Source organism: Heptranchias perlo, chromosome 3 (genome assembly GCF_035084215.1).
Source record: "Heptranchias perlo isolate sHepPer1 chromosome 3, sHepPer1.hap1, whole genome shotgun sequence".
In the NCBI taxonomy this organism is placed as follows: domain Eukaryota; kingdom Metazoa; phylum Chordata; class Chondrichthyes; order Hexanchiformes; family Hexanchidae; genus Heptranchias; species Heptranchias perlo.
This window is the reverse complement of record NC_090327.1, coordinates 105,149,255-105,170,754: the sequence shown is the minus strand read 5'-3', so window position 1 is coordinate 105,170,754 and position 21,500 is coordinate 105,149,255. Positions and strand designations below refer to the sequence as shown.

General features: G+C 42.8%; 1 protein-coding gene across 4 annotated transcripts in view; it reads right to left on the bottom strand.

Annotated features, from left to right (window-relative positions):
• LOC137318799 (coiled-coil domain-containing protein 102A-like) overlaps positions 1–21,500 on the bottom strand; it is a 533,993-nt gene that overhangs the window by 434,555 nt on the left and 77,938 nt on the right. For all 4 annotated transcript variants that reach the window (XM_067981441.1, XM_067981440.1, XM_067981443.1 and 1 more), the window contains exon 2: positions 10,972–11,659. In XM_067981441.1, coding sequence (XP_067837542.1) covers positions 10,972–11,592 — 621 coding nt within the window. In that variant the 5' untranslated portion in view covers positions 11,593–11,659. The remainder of the gene's footprint in view (positions 1–10,971; positions 11,660–21,500) is intronic.

Here is a 21,500-nt window from a genome sequence, read left to right as displayed (position 1 = left end):
TTTAAACCATGACTTTCTGTTCCACCCTGCCCACTAGTAATCTGTTCCACAATTCTATTACCTTCTTATTAAAGAAAATGTTCCTTAGATTTCCTATTTCTATTTGGCACCCTTAACTTTAAATTGCGTCCCCCAGTCCTCAAACCCTGTGCTGGTAAGAAGAACTTTTCTGAATCTAAATTCTCTATTCCTATGAAAATCTTAAAAACCTCTATATTGTAGAGTTTTGACGAAAGGTCATCGACCTGAAACATTGGCCCCAATATTTACGGGAGGCAGGGAGGGAGTGGCGGGGAGTTGTAGCCGAATTTAACAGCAGGACCTGATATAAATTTTTTGACTCCAGTGTCCGGCAGGGAGCCAGCCAGATTGAGAGGTTGGCTGTCTGTTGGGCGGGAAGGCCTGCAGCATCAAGCCGCAGCCAAAGAGGGGGAGAAGAGGAGAGAGGGAGGGATGGAACAATCGTAGGTCGGGGGGGGCATGGATAGATTGGAGGGGCCATAGGTAGATCAGGAAGAGCGGAGATATCAGGTGGGGCTGGGGAGATCGGGGGGGCTGTGGATAGTTCGAGGTGGGCCGGAGAGATTGGGAGGGGGGGTGGTCGTGGATAGATCGGAGGGGGTCTGATCAAGGGGGTCTGATCGCGGGGGAGGGTCCGATCATGGGGAGTGGGAAACAGGTTTGCCTGGGGGGTCGGGGGGGAAGCACTCCTGCTCCTCCTGGCCCACAAGCATTGCTGGAAAGGCACTAACCTATTGAATCTGGCCGATCTCACCTCCCTTTAGCTGCCAGGTTTCCCAAGCCCGAGGAAACCCAGCCCACAGCCATTAAATTTATAGTGCTAAAATTTGAGGCCTGCAGCCTCATTAAAATATTTAAATTAGGGAGCCGCCTCTGGAGACGAGTGTGGGGTGTGGGGATCGTCTGCCCCCCAACCCGCCTCTATTAAAACACCGGAAGTGGACACATTGGAGGCGGGTCTCCCATTTTTGAATTTTTAACCTCCCCCCGCCCCCAACCCCACCCCCCGCCCATCCTGGGGAGTTAAAATTCCCATTAACTCTGTTTATCTCTCTACAGATGCTGCCTGACCTGTTGAATGTTTCCAGCATTTCCTGTTTTTATTTCAGATTTCCAGCATCTGCAGTATTTTGCCTTTGTCTCTATGTGGCTACAAGAGCAGGTCAGAGGCTGGGTATTCTGCGGCGAGTGACTCACCTCCTGATTCCCCAAAGCCTTTCCACCATCTACAAGGCACAAGTCAGGACTGTGATGGAATACTCTCCACTTGCCTGGATGAGTGCAGCTCCAACAACACTCAAGAAGGTCGACACCATCCAGGACAAAGCAGCCCACTTGATTGGCACCCCATCCACCACCCTAAACATTCACTCCCTTCACAACCGGCACACTGTGGCTGCAGTGTGTACCATCCACAGGATGCACTGCAGCAACTCGCCAAGGCTTCTTCGACAGCACCTCCCAAACCCGCGACCTCTACCACCTAGAAGGACAAGAGCAACAGGCACTTGGGAACAACACCACCTGCACGTTCCCCTCCAAATCACACACCATCCCGACTTGGAAATATATCGCCGTTCCTTCATCATCGCTGGGTTAAAATCCTGGAACTCCCTTCCTAACAGCACTGTGGGAGAACCTTCACCACAAGGACTGCAGCAGTTGAAGGCCGCAGCTCACCACCACCTTCTCAAGGGCAATTAGGGATGGGCAATAAATGCCGGCCTCGCCATCGACGGCCACATCCCATGAACGAATAAAAAAAATATATAGTATCCTGTCATCCTCCTTCATTGTCGAGAGTTAAGTCCCAGAGTCGACAATCTTGCCTCATAGCTCAGCTCTCTAAGTTCAGGAATCAGCTTCATTGTTCTCCTCTGGACTTCCTTTAATAATTTTACATCCTTCCTGTAATACGGTGACCAAAACTGAACACTGTACATGACAATGATATTTAATGATGATATTTATTTTATCACATCCATATATATATTTGTATATATCATTATACATTTAATAATCTATAATTAACTGAAAGGATATTCACATCCACAATTCAATTAATAACCACTTTTCATGAATTGAGTTGCTGTAATAATAATGGCAGGGAGTATTAGGCAAAGATTTCTACATTGTTTGTCTGATCACATTGTTTGTATGGCCGTTCAACACTGAATATATTGGAACGGCCTGAATTGAAAATAATAAGTTACCACTAAAGAAAGGTTATTGGATAGTGGAGGCATACACTCTAGAATAATTCCAGAGCCAGTTAGACATTGTAATGAGAGACCTTAGATTCCTGTGGAAGGATGTGTTAGGAGTGGAAGGCATCCCTCATCTGTACTTACCTTTGTGAACCCTTTGTGAAGATTTGATCTACTACCATAGGAATACTGTTGGCAGAAAACTGGTCAGTTCCTGCTCTAGTGTTTCCATTACACTCTCTCAAGTATTTATTTAACTGCTGCGTTGGCACCTTCTCAAATTTGCTGGGTGAACTTAAAGTCTCCGTGCAACAATGTTTGGTGAATTTTTCTTATTTGTTTACAAACGGCATGATCGCGGCAAAATCACAATGAAACAAAAATCATCATGCCACGTACATGGAATGTCGTAGTGACAAAAATGACTCATTGCTTTTCAGGCTCTTTTCCCTCCCAAAACAAAAAAGTTTGCCAAAACATATGTGAAGACAGTAAGCCCTGAAATTCAGCTCGGGCCAAGATTGGAGAGCAAGCGGATTTGGGGTGCAACTCGGTTCCAGCGAAATTTTCACCCATTCTTGTTGTTTTCCATTTTATGCTGGCGGAGAGAGAAGGCGAATCTTCTATCCTCCCTCCCTCCTCTTTCAGGGGGATGTATCTATAGGAGTCCCTGGGCTATGCCAGGAATTCCACCCATTCCACCCGTATAAGGCCTCAACATAACTCTCACCAGATGACAGGTGGCGTGATTTCTGCTGAAGCCTTTGAAAAGGCCCAAACCTTTATCAGACAAAGGTAATTTGTCCAAGACGCTATCGATTACCTTATTTTAAAAGACTCCTGGCTCCCTTTGGAGCTAAAGATCTTGTTCAGAATTTTTTCTTCAGCCTGGGAAGAGCCTAGGGAGCCACCTTTCAAGGGCATATCAGGATAGGTGCCAACAGCCCACATCACCATGCCAATGACCCTGTCCCCACAATTTGGGACATGGTCTACGCCCGTGATCATTGGCAGACAGGGGTTCCGCTCTGCCACAATCGTGCACTTGAATTTCAGGCCCTAACTCTTCATTGATGTTCCAGCACTAAAAGATCTAAATACCTGTGATAATGTAGTAAGCTGCCTCATTGTCATAAACTTTTGGGAGAAATTGCAGGTGTAGGGTGCAGCAAAGCCATCATAGGATTTGTAAATGAAGACGATGATTTTGTCTATAAAACTGCCTAAAAATCAACAGGCAATAGCATCTCTTTTTCTATTCGATGCAACTGCAGAGGGTGATAGCATACCATTTGTAATTTAACGTTAATGAATTTGCTATTAAGAAGTTCTACTGAGTATAAAATTACAGATGTATGCACAGCACCATAACATTTCTTAACTCAGTTTTTAAACTAAATGTCTGAGATCTGGAGCTTGATTTTGACCCAGGGCCTGGAAGGGGGCGGGGGGGGGGGGGTGAAATTGTGGAAGGGAAACCCGGAAGTACGGGTTTCCCGGACGTCCTTACGATTTTGACGTAAGAACATCTTTTATTTTTTTTGTCAGTTTGCCGACGGACAGGTCAGCCTGATTGAGACTGGTCTCAATCGGACAGGAGAGCAGCCAGGGAGAGGACGTGAGAAGCTAAGTCTTCAAGTAAGTCTTTGATTGAATGGATGGGGGGGGGTCATGGGGCACTGGTGGGCATGGGAGCACTGGTGGGCATGGGGATCGGGGGGGGTCAGTCATGAGGGGGGGTGTTGGGATCGGGGGTCATCGCGGAAGTTCGTGGTCGTTGTGGTGGGGAGAATCAGGGTCATCACAGGGGTCCACGATCAATGGGGGGGCGGGGGGGGGGGGTGGGTGGAGATCGGCGGAGTCAGTGATCGTTGTGGGGGGGGGGGGGGGAAGTCGGGGATTGGGGGGATCCTTGATCATTGTGGGGAGGCAGTTGGAGATCGTAGGGGGGCTCATTGCAGGAAGGCTTGTTGGACCTGGGGGAAGCACTCCTGCTCCTCCGAGCCCACAAGCTGTGCCAGAAAGGCACTCCTGTAGTTTGGGTCTTCTCGCCCCCTCTCACGTGGCGTGAAGGAAAAGGCCCGGGAATCCCGGCCCCCATGGGTTGAAATTGCAAAATCTGCAAAAATGGAGGCCCGCAGCCTCCTTGAAAGGTTTTAGTGACCAACCCGCCTCCCGGGAGTAGGTTGGTCGCCCGCCCCTCGTCCCTGCTGATGAAAACCAGAAATGGGTGGGTCAGGTGCGGGTCTAAAATGGTTGCGATTTTGAATGTCCCCCCGCCCCAACCCACCCATTTTTCAATGTTACAATTGTAGGCCTCTGTTCTTTTTTTGCATAATAGAAATGCTGCTCCAGTTCTAAGGTAATTGTTTAGACTTTCATAACACAATTATACTAAAGTGGCAACTATTGGATACATCTGACACTTTAGAAAGACAAACCAACAGGGCAGCGCGGTGTCATAGTATGTTGGAACTCAGCGCTCTGTGCCATTAGCTTCCTGCTAGCTGAAAGGGACACCAACCATGGTAATATTTCCATGATAACCATGAAAATTAGTAAATGTTGGTGTTCAGACATACGTGGGTGTCCTTGCACAAGAAACACAAAAAGTTAGCATGCAGGTATAAGAAAGCAAATGGAATGTTGGCCTTTATTGCAAGGGGGTTGGAGCCACAAAAGTGAGGAAGTCTTACGACAGTTGTACAGGGCTTTGGTGAGACCTCACCTGGAGTACTGTGTACAGCTTTGGTCTTCTTATCTAAGGAAGGATATACTTGCCTTAGAGGCAGTGCAGCGAAGGTTCACTAGATTAATTCCTGGGATGAGAGGATTATCCTATGAGGCGAGGTTGAATAGAATGGGCCTATACTCTCTGGAGTTTAGAAGAATGGAGGTGATCTCATTGAAACATATAAGATTCTGAGGGGGCTTGACAGGGTAGATGCTGAAAGGTTGTTTCCCATGGCTGGAAAGTCTAGAACTAGGGGGCATAGTCTCAGGATAAGGGGTCGACCATTTAAGACTGAGATGAGGATGAAATTCTTCACTCAGAGGGTTGTGAATCTTTGGAATTCTCAACTCCACAGGGCTGTGGATGCTGAGTCGCTGAATATATTCAAGGCTGAGACAGACAGATTTCTGGACTTTAGGGGAAATCAAGGGATATGGGGATCAGGCAGGAAGTGGAGTTGAGGTCGAAGATCAGCCATGATCTGATTGAATGGTGGAGCAGACTCAAGGGGCCATGTGGCCTACTCCTGCTCCTATTTCTTATGTTCTTAATATTTAGCCAGACAGACCAGAAGTTTCCAGGTTTGGTTTCTGGTCTGTGTGAAATTAGTTGATCTCAACAGGCAACAGCAGAAAAACTACAATTGGTTTCAGCTGTAGATAATGCAAAGAAATTGCAGTAGGAGAAGAGAGAGAGAAAAAATAAAGAAATCAACTTAGCAGGAAAGAATCTCAATCAATTTAACTGGTCTTCAAGTACTTCAGTTCAATAAATGTTTCAGAAACATACAACTTGAGTGTTCCAACTCTTGAGATTATTCCCAGCATTAAAAACTAAATAAACACAGTTTATTTACATGTACGTGAATTTCACCCACTGAATTCTGCATATGGTTAATGAAACCGAGTTCATCTGATGAAAGGATATTATTGGCCCAGGTTACAGAGGCTTTGCAAATAGAGGCATAGAGTACAAAAACAAGGAAGTTATGTTGAACCTTTATAAAACACTGGTTCGGCCACTGCTGAAGTATTGTGTCTAGTTCTAGGCACCATACTTTAGGAAAGATGTGAAGGCCTTAAGAGAGGGTGCAGAAAAGATTTACTAAAATGGTTCCAGGGATGAGGGACTTCAGTTACCTGGATAGACTGGAGAAGCTGGGATTGTTATCCTTAGAGCAGAGAAGGTTGAGAGGAGATTTTATAGAAGTGTTCAAAATCATGAAGGGTTTAGATAAAGTAAATAAAGAGAAACTGTTCCCATTGGCGGAAGGGTCGAGAACCAGAGGACACAGGTTTAAGGTGATTGGTATGAGAACCAAAGGCGACATGAGGAAAAACGTTTTTTATGCAGTGAGTAGTTATGATCTGGAATGTGCTGCCTGAAAGGGTGGTGGAAGCAAATTCAATCGTGGCTCTCAAAAGGAATTGGATAAATAGTTGAAGGGAAAAAATTTGCAGGGCTACAGGGAGAAAGCAGAGGAATGGGACTAACTAGATTGCCCTTACAAAGAGCCAGCATGGGCTCGATGGGCCGAATGACCTCCTTCTGTGCTGTAACCATTCTATGATTGTTTATTCGCCCTAGTAACTATTTTCTTCTTGTCCTTCAATGGCATTCTGCTAATAAACTATTTAATATCCTTTGTAGTTGGTATTTTTAATCTGTCTGTCCCTGGAACTTGGAAGCAACTGTTTGATGCTTTATTAAAACAAGGGTCAATCACAGCCTGAGGCAGGTTTTCCTCCCAAGGAATTATTATGTAAAATAAGAAATAGGGAGCTGGTGTGAGAGGTGACTTTTAATAAAGAAAGAAAAATACAGAACTAGGGAAGAACAATTACTCATTTTAGTTAAAGAAAATATTTTGATGTATTTTGCTCTTTAGGAAAAAACACCCCCCCATATGCAATCTGGGTACATCTTGTTGACCATAAATGTCACTCCTAACGTTTCCCTGGTGTTGACAGCTCTGAAATTAGAGATAAAAATAGAACCAGAGAGAGACCGAATGTTTTGCATTCCTGAAGTCAAAAGGAGTCATCAACATTTAGAATTTGACTGTACAGACAACCTGCTTCAATCTATTTTCTATTACATTAATGTTGGTCTTTGTCTGTCATACAGCCACTATTATCTAACTGCCTAGATGGTTCAGTGGGTTTACACAATAGGCATTTGAGCCAGTCAAACCATGAAGAGCTTTGATGCGCAGACGATGTTGAGCTAGTTGATTTCAGCTGGGGATGTAGTTGAGGCAGTACAATAGACATTCATCCCCCTAGGTAGGGGGAAATGAGTCATGGTTAGTGCTGCTGATTGCTCTCCAGTGATTCCCGTTGAAAGTCACACTTGGGGATGTCAGACGAGGACAGGATTGGACTCAGCTGTAATATCCCCTGTGCTTGAATAGCTCACTGACACTCACTGTCCAAGCTCATTCATTAATAATGGCCATGTGGGAGATGGGTGAGTATCTATTAAACCATAGCTCAGTACGGACTCAACCGTTTGAGGAGAGGGAAGAAAATTGGTGGAGAAAGAAAACTGTAAACTATGTTTACAGTTGCAGTTTGCCAAGCCCTCTAATTTGTTATTATCACCAAACTTAAATAAAATTCTTCATAACAATGTCAAAATCATTCATATAAATGGAAAACAAAAGAGGTTTTGCACAGACCTCCTACATTTCACCGCATCCCACCTATCCAAAAACACATGTCCCTAAACATCTCTATATCCACATGGTTTCATTTACTTTAATAATATGCCTTAATTTTCAAAACAAGTCTTTTGTAAGGAACCTTATCAAATGCCTTCTGAAAATCCATATATATAACATCCATTGCTTTCCCTTTATGCACACTATGATTTCTTTAAAAAACTTCAATTAAATTGGTTATTTAACTTGTCCTTTACAAATCCATGTTGACTGTCCCTAATTAATCCATACCTTTGCAACCACACCACTAACCTTTCTAAGTGTTCATTAATTTCATCCAATATTATGGACTCATGGGGGCTGAAGTTCTGTGGAGGTTTCAATGGTCTCCTGCCTTAATTCCAGTGGGAGACTGGCGGATCTCCTATGGAATTTCTCCCAGTTTAACCACAACTGAGGTAAGATTGCTAGAAATACATAGAATTTACACCACAGAAATAAGCCATTCAGCCAACTAGTATTTAAACTCCTCTCACTTCAAATATCTCATCCCAACCTGCCCCATATCCCTCTATTCCCTTCTCCCTCATGTATGCAAGATGAACAGGCCTTTAATTCTCTGATATATCCCTTTCTCCATTCTTGAGCAAGGGTATAACATTTGCCACCCTCCTTTGATACTGTTCCCATTTGCAAAGGTCTTCGGGGCAACTTATAAAATTTTGAGTATTTTAATGGAACTATTTTTCTCACTCAATAGATTCACAGCAATTTCCATAAGTGAACCTTCCCCCTTTTGATCATTTCTGTTGATAATCTGTCTTCTTCAGAGTTGTGTGACCCAAGGATTTACTGGATTAACTCTAGTCTGTACTATGAAACAACTCTCTTTGAATTGGTAAAATATTAGTTTCTACAAATAAAAGCTTCTACAAGCTAAAGCAAATAAAATATTTATTTACAATTCAATGGAACTAGGAAGAAAAAAATCAGTTAATACATTCAATTAAAATATTAAACTCAAATATAATGACCAAAGTTTCTAATCTTTTTGGAAAATAATAAAATATTTGGATTTGCAAATCCTTCCTATCTTCAAGCTTTCATCCCCTTATAATCCTGATGTCGGAGTAATTGAATTCTGATATATATAACATAAGTCTTATATTAGAGATGGGAATTTTCTCAGGAATGCTCCCGCTCCGCCGCCATAACTTCGTGGGAAGTGCAGCAGAAACCCCATTTACCCCATTATGAGTTGCTTCGCTGATTGAGCTCAGAATGAACTGAAAACCATTGCAATTTAAGCTACTGACCCATCAGAGCCATCTGTGCTCAGAAATGGCCAACACTCTATTTTCTTGGCAACAGCAAATTAAGACTCACTAGTGTTAAGGTTGCTTTTAAATGTTATTGGATGGGCTCCCATGCAAACAGACAAAAATTAACATAACAATTAAAAATACAAACAACTAAGTACAACATTCAATTTAACACAGTATTCTACAGAAACCAAAGCCCCATTTTTAACCTGGGGTAGGCTCAGGACGGGCAAGAGTCCCCCAAGGTGTCGCTGATGGGTATGGAGTCATGCGGCAGAGCACCGATAGTGTCATTGGGCCGGCGTTCACATTTTAATTAGTCCCCGATCTGCCTGTGACTAGCAGACTCCACACTGACAGAATCCTGACAGTTAAAATGGCAGGGCCGGGAAAGCTGCAGGAATGCAGTGGCTTCCACCCGGCTGCCATTTTAGCCCCCCACCCACACCATTCCCACCTGGTGGGCTGAGTTGAAATCGGGGCATACAATATATTTTTGTCCACATAACTTCATACCATTTACCATTACAAGTTACCACACAACCATAATGGATAAACTTTACCTAATGCAAGGCACAGGAATAATTTGCTGTTTGTGGTCCGGGAACACCTCGATTTTAAAATTATCATCCTTGTTTTCAAATCCCTCCAAGGCCTCGCCCCTCCCTATCTCTATAGTCTCCTCCAGCCCTACAACCCTCCGAAATCTCTACACTCCTCCAATTCTTGCCTCTTGCGCATCCCTGATTTTAATTGCTCCACCATTGGCGGCCGTGCCTTCAGCTGCCTAGGCCCTAAGCTCTGGAATTCCCTCCCTAAACCTCTCCGCCTCTCTCTCCTCCTTTAAGATGCTCCTTAAAACCTACCTCTTTGACCAAGCTTTTGGTCACCTGTCCTAATACCTCCTTGTGTGGCTCAGTGTCAAATTTTGTTTGATAATCCTCCTGTGAAGTGCCTTGAGATGTTTTACTACTTTAAAGGCGCTGTGCAAGTACACGTTGTTGTTGTTGTTGTTGCTGCAAGGCTCAGGAATAATTTGCTGTTTGCACCTAGGCAACTATTATCAATTCAAAACAGTGACCACAATCAGAATTCCATAAGCAAATCCACATATTTACAACACTCATGCAAAAATCCTTCCTGTGAATGGTTTGTCCAAGCTTATAGAGCTCTATGTATATTTGCCAAATAATACTAAAGAATGCATTTACTACCTAAACAGAAATATGGTAATGGAAAGAAAAACATTTTCACATAAGAGCTTTCAGTTCCCTCATGGCTGGAAATGCATGGTTAGTGCATGCCCTTTGCGCGTGTATGTTATTCCCTGGATAAGCTGTGTTTACCACAGATCCTATATCTGAGGGAAAAATTGTGTTGTCTCCCTCATTACTGAAAGAGGAGCTAGTTATTTCCTAGTACAAGTATAAGAAGCATATATATCTACCACAAAAAGGACTTACATCTCCTGTATAAATATATGCTTCTGTTTGGTACAGATACCAGTGTCAGCTACTGACTGTTGTGTACTATAAGCTTTAGTTTATCGCTGGTTACATTTATTGAAAATTGCTTATAGTGCTTATGTTGTGATTGACTGAGCCATAAAGGTCCCAGGTTCAATTTCAGGTGTGCGCTGAGTTTGCTGATCTGAGCAAGGCAGATGTACGGCTGCTATAATTCCCTGGGCTAAGGAATGCAAAATCAGTCACTGTTGCTGGAGTTATTTGCTTTCCAGTGACATTTGCTGGAAAAGACATGTATATGGGCAGACTTGGCTGTAATGCCCCCACTGATCAAATAATCTGTCATCACTCCCAGCCCAGGGTAATCAGTGCTCATGGAAAGGTATGTCAGTGCTTTCAGGAGAGGAGGGGAGTAAACTGGCGTCCGGGGTGGGTGGGCGGGGAGGATAAAAAGTTCATAGTATTCTATTTTTATATTATGTATTGAATTAATTATTGAAATGTGAATATGCTTTTGCACCACCACTTTATAACTGAGCACAGCTTTTGTTTTACATACCTCCTTTGGTGAACCAGTGAGCTTATTTGGGGATGATGGATTTTTATTATTTTTCACATCTTTGACAGGTTCCTGTTCCAGAGCATTTAATTCATATTCCTCCAGTCTGACCAATAAGGCCCCTGAATGAGCTTCTGTTGGTTTAGCTTCTCTTCTCAGTTGCTCATTTTCATTTAACAATTCCTGCTTTTCTCTTTTCATAGCAGCTAGCTCCTTCACAACAGACTCCAGCTTCTGCCGCATCTGTCGCACTTCCTCACGGGCCTTGTTTCTTTCTGCCCTCACTTTGCTCCATTTCTCTCGCCAGTTGGCTGTGCAGTCTGACCACCAGCGCATGGTCTTTTCCATCTGAGCAGCTCTGGCCCGAACCTCTTCCAACTCCCGATGATATAGTCCTTCAATGCTGTCCCAGTCACTGCAAACACCCACGTGCTGAGTCAGTTGCTGCGGTAAAGGGGACGGAGATGGGACAAGGAACCTGTGAACTGATGAATCGTTGCTCAGCATCCTCTCGGACTGGTTGCTTTGCCCAAAGTGACCATAGAGTTGTCTTTCTGGAGACTGTTGAACTTTTGGGGTCTGTGCCCCTTCTCCTCGTTTGGCAATGGGGTTTGAGCTCATTATCTTTCTCAAAAATACCTTCTCTCAATTCCTTTTCCACTTGCTGAAGCTTTCCATCCTCAATTTCCTACAAAAAGTAACAAAGGAGTAAGTGTACAAATTATTATATAAAACTTTAAATGATAAGACAGAATAACTGGCCTCTAAATTCATTTTAAGTGAAGCCTTTAAGATGCTAGGCTTTTTGTGATCATGTAACTGCACTCTGTATAGATTTTAATCACTTCAGGTCAAGTATTAAGTCTCAGCACTACTGACTGATCTTCCCCTCAGTCACCTCCCCCACCACCAAATAAATTTCATGTACAGTGTCATTGTATTTTCTGAATGGGCTCCTTCATACTGTTACTTCTGCTGCTAAACTTGAAATTGCAATTGCGAAAGGAATTTAAAAGCAATGGTTGTGATTTTCAAAATTGTTGCCAGGCACGAGCATCTTTTGGATGGGAGGGGGGGGGAGCCTTTCTAAATTCCAGGCAATTACAAGGCTCTGGAGGTGGACTGTGGCTGAAACTAGAGACTGTGGCTGAAACTATTCTAATGGGTTTTATCCTATTAAATAATTATTTTTCATCCTACTTGTGCCTTACGAAAGAGTAGAAATGGAGCATTACTTTGGGGGGCAAGAGCTGGGATTTAGGGCTCAAATGAGCAATGGATGGCTCGGGGGCTTAGAAATTACCTGGGTGGGCAGCGGAAGGGAGAAGTGGAGCAGTGGGAGTGTCAGGAGAAGGGAGAAGGGAGAGACGAAGGGGTTAGGAGGGTAGAAAGGCTAGGAGGGGGGGGGGGGGAGTGGTGCAACTGGAAAATACCTGGAGGACAGCTAGAGTCCTGGTGCAGCAGCAGCATATAAAATCTGCCACTGCTTAAAGGTGCTCTACCAGCATTGGAAGAAGCAAGAAACCTTGGCACCAAGAATGGTAGCTAGATCAAAGAAATGAGCCAGACCATGATGTTCTCCTAACGGAGATGTGGAACAAGAGGGACAGTGTGTTTGGGGTTGGGGAGCCAGAGATCTACCAAAGATGTGGTACACACTTTGTGGCAGGAGGTGGCAATGAGTACCACCTCCTTGAACTCCAGAATTACTTTGCAGTGCAGGAAGAAGTTTCCCAAGCTCATCAGAGCAGCCAAGGTAAACTACCTGCTCTCCAGGATCATTCCTTGTGGTCTCTTTACATATGTGGCAATCCTTCATTCATTAACCTCGTGGTGTCAGAGGTGAAAGTGGGATCTGGCTGTGGAGAACAAAGGCTCTGTAGATGTCAGCCCCAAGCTTGTTTCTCAGATTTCAGGGGTCCTACTCCAAAAAGGATGCCGGAGAGCATTTTTGGAATGACTGACATGGTGATTTTGTGTCCTTTTGATGACAAACAAGAAAGTGACATTTTGAACTGTCATTAACGTCTTGGTTTTGTGTTTTCCAGAAAGGGCTGCATTCAAGGATGTGGAGATGCCGGTGATGGACTGGGGTGGACAAATGTAAGGAATCTTACAACACCAGGTTATGGTCCAACAGTTGGACTATAACCTGGTGTTGTAAGATTCCTTACATGCATTCAAGGAGGAATGGAGGGACTTCATGTAAAGGAAGGATAGGCAGGACAGAGACTCTTTATTAACAGAAGGGATGTTAACAAATAGTGGCTTAGGTTTCACTGACAGTGTCATGAATAAGTCTCAATTGCAGCACTCTCGCTGCCGTAGCTGTTTGTTTCTGCTGCTTCATCTTCCGCCGGCTGATCATCAACCTCCATGATGTCTCATCATCTGCCTCTCTCTCCTCCTCCAGCACATCTACCTCAATGCCTTTTTGGATTGCAAACTTGTGGAGACACAACAGGACATCACAATTCTTGGCACCATTCTAGGAGCATTCAGAAGTGCCCCCCAGATCTAACGAGGGATCTGAATCTTCCTTTGTTTATTCTAAAGGTATCTTTGTTCTCGTATGACAGTTGTTGTACCTCTGCTCAACTGCATTGGTGGTCCTGCGCAGTGATATCACGAGCCATGAGAAGAAGACTATATACTTTGTCCCCAAGCAGCCTGCCTGCGTTTGTGCTTCATTCTGAAACATGGCATGAATGCTTGACTGCTGGAGTATAAATATACCATAACAGCTGCCTTCATGCTTGGAAGGCGTGAAGGAATTGATGCCTAGAATCACAGACTGGTTGCACATTGATGGAGTGAAAACTCTTTGTTACTGAAATGATGAGGGTTGTCATGTGGAGCATGTAAAGCCACATGAATGCAGTCTTATTCATGACCCTGGGAATCTTGCCACTGTTGAAATGGACAACATAATTGTTAAGCGGTCTCTGACCAGTATCAAACATGATGGGTTGAGCAGGACACTAGAACTTCTTCAAAAGGTGACATGGGGATCCTGAAAATTATGTGAATTCTACCGATCTCCCGGCAGAGCCCCCAGGGAAACAGCGTAAATGGCATAAATGGCTATTAATGTCGTTTTCCTCTGTGTTCTGCCAGAGTTACAGCAGAGGACCTATAGAATCCTCACAGAATTTCAGGGCTGGGATCTTTAACACTCACCTGAAACACCAGAACAGTCAGATGGAGCCTCGGTTTACTGTCTCATCTGAATAATAGCACCTCTTACAATGCAGCAGTGTCAGGCTAGATTGTGTGCTCAAGTCCTAGAGTGCGGCTTGAAGCCACAACCTTCTGATGCAGAAAGTGCTACCAACTGAGCCAAGGTGACACAGTGTACTCATAGATCTAAAGGGTGATTCCACGATCTAGCACTCCCAGGAGGGACTGACAGGGATCATGGGCAGCAGCCCATGATTTTTGCCAATTAATTTAATGAGCAGAAAATCACAGGCTGCACACCCAATTTTCCCAAGTTGCTCTCCCTGCAACGCTCCTCACTGGGAAAGCCAGACTGCAGAATCGCATCAATAATGTTCACTTTCACTTCACTATTACACATTACATAGAATTTACAGCAGAGAAACAGGCCATTCGGTCAACTGGTCCATGTGGCGTTTCTATTCCACACGAGCCTCCTTCCACTTCAATTACCCCTTCCCTGCCCGCACTATTCCCTTCTCCCTCATGAATGCATCAAACTGCCCCTTAAATGTGTCACTGCTATCTGCTTCAAATATTCCATATGGCAGTGAGCTCCACATTCTCACCATTCTCTGTGTAAAGAAATTCCTCCTAATTGTTAATGATTATGTCCCCTTGTTCTGGACTCCCACAAGCTAAAACAGTTTCTCCACATCCACCCTATCAAACCCCTTCATCATTTTAATGACCTGTATCAGGTCTCCTCTTAGTCTACTCTTTTCCAGAAAAAAAGAGTCCCAGCCTGGTCAATCTTTCCTGATAGTTACATCCTCTGAATTCTGGTAACATCCTTGTAAATCTTTTCTGCACTTTCATCAGTACTTCAATATCCGTTTTGTAGTATGGAGACTGCACACAGTACTCCAAGTGTGGGCTAACCAAGGTTCCATATGAATGTAACATGACCTTTTTGTATTCTATTCCTCTAGAAATGAACCCAAGTACTTTCCTTTTACTCTTTGTGGCCTTATCAACTTGCATTGCTACTTTTAGCAATTTATGTACCTGTAGTCCCAGTTCTCTTTGCTCCCTTAATCCATTTACCTTCTTACCTTCCATTGAATAAGTGACCTCCTGATCCATCCTACCTAAATAAACCACCTCACACTTTGCTATATTGAATTCAATTTCCATTTATCCACCCACTCTACAAACCTGTTTATGTCTTCCTATATTTTGGTGCAGTCCTCCAGATTATTAGCTATATCCACCAATTTGGTATCATCTTCAAATTTTGACACTATACCTCCAATTCCTGAATTCAAATCATTTATGTATATTGTAAACAAGTGGTCCCAGCACAGATCCTTGTGGGACACCACTTCTCACTTTCTGCCAGTCTGAGGAACTTCCCTTAACTCCTACCCTCTATTTTCTATTTTGTAGGAATCTTACAATCCATTCTGCTACCTGTCCCATGACCCCACGCGCCTTGACCTTTGTCATGAGTCTCTTATGTGGCACCTTATCGAAGGCCGTCTGAATGTCCATGTATACCACATCCCCACTGCACTGACCTTGTCTACTCTTTCTGTTACTTCTTCAAAGAATTACTTATCTATACCAATAAAGATTGGAATTATTGTAATGGTGTACACTTAAAGAAAAACTTCACGCAATAAACAATTAGATTAGTGTATTAAATAGGACTTTCAGGCATGCCAACTCGATATCGTACCATGGGTGCGGTACACAGCAAATTCCTGATCTGTATTTGACCAAGATAATTGTATATTGCTTCGAAATTCAAGAGTATGAAAAGTTAGAATGGTTATAATGACATAATTAACTCAACCCCAATTTTTGCAGGGTTCGCTTTTCCTGTTGTATATTTGATCACCTAGCCACAATCCATGGCAGTTCTAGGGTTTTACACAAAATTAAGTCTATTGCTTCTGATAAGACTGGCAATGGTCACAAAGTCATTTCTCCAAGTTGGTAACTGAAATGCCTCAGTTAAACAGGACATCAGTGAATCCTTCTTCCTCTTTGCCTATCTACCCTTTTCATTTTATTTTCTCTTTAACTCTGAAAAATAACTTTCCTGTGTTTGTAGAGGCCTCTAGCGCAGAGTGTGAAGCTAAAGCCAAAACAAAAGATGATTGTGTACTCAGAGTCGTGTTGTGTTGCAAGAAATTAGGAACATGAATTCTGTGTTAAATACTGTACCAAGAAAAAATTGCTTTAACATTGCAAAATCATGCTTAACTGCAGGCTAATGTTTCATACTGAAACAGTTTTCTTTGAACATAAGAACATAAGAACATAAGAAATTGGAGCAGGAGTAGGCCAATCGGCCCCTCGAGCCTGCTCCGCCATTCAATAAGATCATGGCTGATCTGATCCCAACCACAAATCTAAAGAACACAAGAAGTCGGAGCAGGACCCGGCCACATAGCCCCTGGGCCCTCTCCGCCACCCACAGGGCATTGACCGATCCGAACTCAGCTTCATGTCCAATTTCCTGCCCGCTCCCCATAACCCCTAATTCCCTTTACTTCTAGGAAACTGTCTATTTCTGTTTTAAATTTATCTAATGATGTAGCTTCCACAGCTTCCTGGGGCAGCAAATTCCACAGACCGACCACCCTCTGAGTGAAGAAGTTTCTCCTCATCTCAGTTTTGAAAGAGCAGCCCCTTATTCTAAGATTATGCCCCCTAGTTCTAGTTTCACCCATCTTTGGGAACATCCTTACTGCATCCACCCGATCAAGACCCTTCACAATCTTATATGTTTCAATAAGATCGCCTCTCATTCTTCTGAACTCCAATGAGTAGAGTCCCAATCTACTCAACCTCTCCTCATATGTCCGCCCCCTCATCCCCGGGATTAACCGAGTGAACCTTCTTTGTACTGCCTCGAGAGCAAGTATGTCTTTTCTTAAGTTTGGAGACCAAAACTGTATGCAGTATTCCAGGTGCGGTCTCACCAATACCTTATATAACTGCAGCAATACCTCCTTGTTTTTATATTCTATCCCCCTAGCAATAAAAGCCAACATTCCGTTGGCTTTCTTGATCACCTGCTGCACCTGCATACCAACTTTTTGATTTTCTTGCACTAGGACCCCCAGATCCCTTTGTACTGCAGTACTTTCCAGTCTCTCGCCATTAAGAAAATAACTTGCTCTCTGATTTTTCCTGCCAAAGTGCATAACCTCACATTTTCCAATATTATATTGCATCTGCCAAATCTCCGCCCACTCACCCAGCCTGTCTATATCCCCTTGCAGGTTTTTTATGTCCTCCTCACTCTCTACTTTCCCTCCCATCTTTGTATCATCTGCAAATTTTGATATGTTGCACTCGGTCCCCTCCTCCAAATCGTTAATATAGATTGTAAAGAGTTGGGGACCCAGCACCGACCCCTGTGGAACACCACTGGTTACTGGTTGCCAGTCCGAAAATGAACCATTTATCCCAACTCTCTGCTTCCTGTTCGATAACCAATCCTCCACCCATGCCAGAATATTACCCCCAATCCCGTGATTTTTTATCTTAAGTAATAATCTTTTATGTGGCACCTTGTCGAATGCCTTCTGGAAGTCTAAATACACTACGTCCACTGGTTCCCCTTTATCCACCCTATACGTTATATCCTCGAAGAACTCAAGCAAATTTGTCAGACATGACTTCCCCTTCATAAAGCCATGCTGACTTTGTCCTATTAAATTATGCTTATCTAAATGTTCCGTTACTGTCTCCTTAATAATAGACTCCAAAATTTTACCCACCACAGATGTTAAGCTAACTGGCCTATAATTTCCAGCCTTCTGCCTACTACCCTTTTTAAATAACGGTGTTACATTCGCAGTTTTCCAATCTGCCGGGACCTCTCCTGAGTCCAGGGAATTTTGGAAAACTATCACCAAAGCATCCACAATCCCTACTGCCACTTCCCTCAAGACCCTAGGATGGAAGCCATCAGGTCCAGGGGATTTATCCGCCTTGAGTCCCATTATTTTACTGAGTACCATCTCCTGAGTGATTTTAATTGTATTTAGCTCCTCCCCCCCGAGAGTCCCCTGTTTGTCCAGTGTTGGGATATTCTTAGTGTCCTCTACTGTAAAGACTGAAACAAAATATTTGTTCAGCATTTTTGCCATCTCCATGTTTCCCACCATTAATTTCCCGGTCTCATCCTCTAAGGGACCTATGTTTGCCTTAGCCACCCTTTTTCTTTTTATATAACTATAGAAACTCTTGCTATCTGTTTTTATATTTTTTGCTAATTTCTTTTCATAATCTAACTTCCCTTTCTTAATCAATCCTTTAGTTACTTTTTGCTGTCTTTTGAAGAATTCCCAATCTTCTATCCTCCCACTAAGTTTGGCTACCTTATATGTCCTTGTTTTTAGTCGGATACTATCCTTGATTTCTTTACTTAGCCACGGATGGCTGACATTTCTTTTACACCCTTTTTTCCTCAGTGGAATATATTTATTTTGAAAGTTGTAAAATAACTCCCTAAATGAACACCACTGCTCATGTACCGTCTTACCCTTTAATCTATTTTCCCAGTCCACTTTAATCAATTCCGCTCTCATACCATCATAGTCTCCTTTATTCAAGCTCAGTACGCTTGTTTGAGAATCAACCTTCTCACCCTCTAATTGGATATGGAATTCAACCATGTTGTGGTCGCTCGTTCCAAGGGGATCCTTAACTAGGACATTATTAATTAATCCTGACTCATTACACAGGACCAGGTCCAAGGTTGCCTGCCCCCTTGTAGGATCAGTTACATACTGCTCAAGAAATCCATCCCTGATGCACTCAATGAACTCGTCCTCAAGGCTGCTCTGCCCAATTTGATTTGTCCAGTTAATATGATAATTAAAATCCCCCATAATTATGGCTGTTCCCTTATTACATGCCCCGACTATCTCCTGATTAATACTTCTTCCAGCAGAGTTGCAACTATTAGGAGGCCTATATACTACGCCCACTAATGTTTTTTTTTCCCTTATTATTCCTTATCTCCACCCAAACTGTTTCATTATCTTGATGCTTTGTCCCAATATCATTTCTCTGTATTACAGTGATTCCTTCCTTTATTAACATAGCCACCCCACCTCCCCTTCCTTCCTGCCTGTCCTTCCTGATTGTTAAATACCCTGGCATATTTAATTCCCAGTCGTTGTCACCCTGCAGCCATGTTTCTGTAATGGCCACAAGATCATACCCATACGTAGTTATTTGTGCCGTTAACTCGTCCATTTTATTACGAATGCTACGTGCATTCAGATAAAGAACTTTCAAATCTGTTTTGTGACGCTTAGTTCCTGCTTTTTCCTTTTTTAACACTTTACCTATTACTCCATACCTTCTGTCCCTTCCTGTTACGCTTTCCTCTCTCTCCCTGCTCAGGTTCCCAACCCCCTGCCACTTTAGTATAATTTATTTATTATAATTACTTCATTATTAGCATAGGCAGTGCTATTCAAGCACATCTGTGATCCTGTATTCCTTATGTTTAGCTTTCATATTGAAATGTATTAATTTAGGAAATGACTTTAAGTTGCCATTCTTGAATCCACTTGGAAAAGTCGAATTTATAATATTTCAGTACAAAGTTGTTCAGCCATCACAACATTTACTCAGGCTATCCCTATATATGCAGAATATGTTTTTATAGTGACCAAAAATTCACACAAAATGTATTCTGTGTATTGCAAATAACCAGCTTTTTCTGATAAAGGGCTGTGTGTGCTGTTTGAGTCAAAGGCTCTGACCATCTGCTTTACACTTTCCTTAGTTCTTAGGAATAATTTGACTGAGTTCTTGTGTGGTATTCCAGGTACTCTTTGGTTTGGAAATGGAGGTTCCACGTTCTTGTCTTTGTTTAACCTTATTTTGCTACTTAAAAAACAAACTGCGGTCACTTAAACCAGTTCAAGCAACCTGAGGTCAAGTATAAAATGGGTTGGATATAGGCTTTCTGTGCTCTGCCCTGGTATTGTGCCTTAATCCAGCCTCAGAGGAACACACATTGCTGCAGTAGTATGACACCTTAATTTCCCACACCAGTCATCTTTATAACCTCTCTGAGTGTCAATTAGTGCCAAATTATAGGTAGTTTTGTGCTGCAAACCCATAGACATTAGGAATTCAGGGGACACCACTCAAATTCATTTCATATGGGATGCTGATAGCCAGTGCAGAGATGAATGGGCCAAATCTTGCTGGAGTGGGGCATCTTGAGGCGAACACCGTTCGTCAAACTATTTCCTGCACCCTTCAGCTTGAAAATTTTTTGCGCTGTTACTTGCTGGAAGTGTGAGCTGATAATGGCATGACAAGGGATTGAGAAAGAAACAGAGAAACGATGGAGAAGGAGGGTGAATTAGAGACAAATCAGGTACAGAAAGAGAAATAAAGAGAGGGAAAGAAACATTGGATTAAGAGAGAGAATAAAAAGAGACAGAAAGGAAAAGTAAGAAAAAAAAATTAAAATTTAAAATTTGAAATTTTTAAACTTTCTTAAGAAGAATTCACTACAAGCAGGAAAGAGGATGAACAGTTTAAATTGTTCCCTTTCTAGGCCAGAGAGGTTAATTGTTATTACATTAATAATTATCATGTCGTTAGAAGGGGACTCACGCTCTTAATCACCAGCCCTAACTTTCTGCGGTGAGCTTAATGAGCAACTAATGTGCAAATTCAGCAAGTTCTTCAAAATATCAGAGGCGCTAAGGGCGAGATGCCGTTTGTGCGAAGCAAATTGCATAAATCGACCAGCATGAGATTCACAACTCATGGCATATCTCAATCTCCTGAACTTGCTAGCCAATTTGTGTATTAATAATAGTGTATATCGTTAACACGCCGTTATTTTTCCAGCACGATTTGGCTCATTGTCTATGAAACTGAGCTCGAATTACAGCCAGTGTCCAGATATGAAAGGACAATGCATCACTCAAGAGTTGTGTGAAAGTAGAATGGGTTGAGCTTCTGTGTGATTTTTTCCCCCCTTCCTTTGGATGTATGCCAGGTTTCCACCATTCACTTCCCTTCATGGCACACTGAGATCAGGAATTCATCATATGGCCCAGAAACATGTACTCTACTAAGCGGTGGTTTTAGTCTCTGTGGGTTTACAGGACAGTCATGGAACTAATAATCTTTGGCAGCATTTTAAGAACATTAATGATCAAATATTGGAATATAAATTGGAGGATCATAAAGATATAAAATATATATTAAGAACATAACATAAAGAACTTATGAGCAGGAGTAGGCCAGATGGACCCTCGAGCCTGCTCCGCCATTCAATAAGATCGTGGCTGACCTTCGAAGTCAACTCC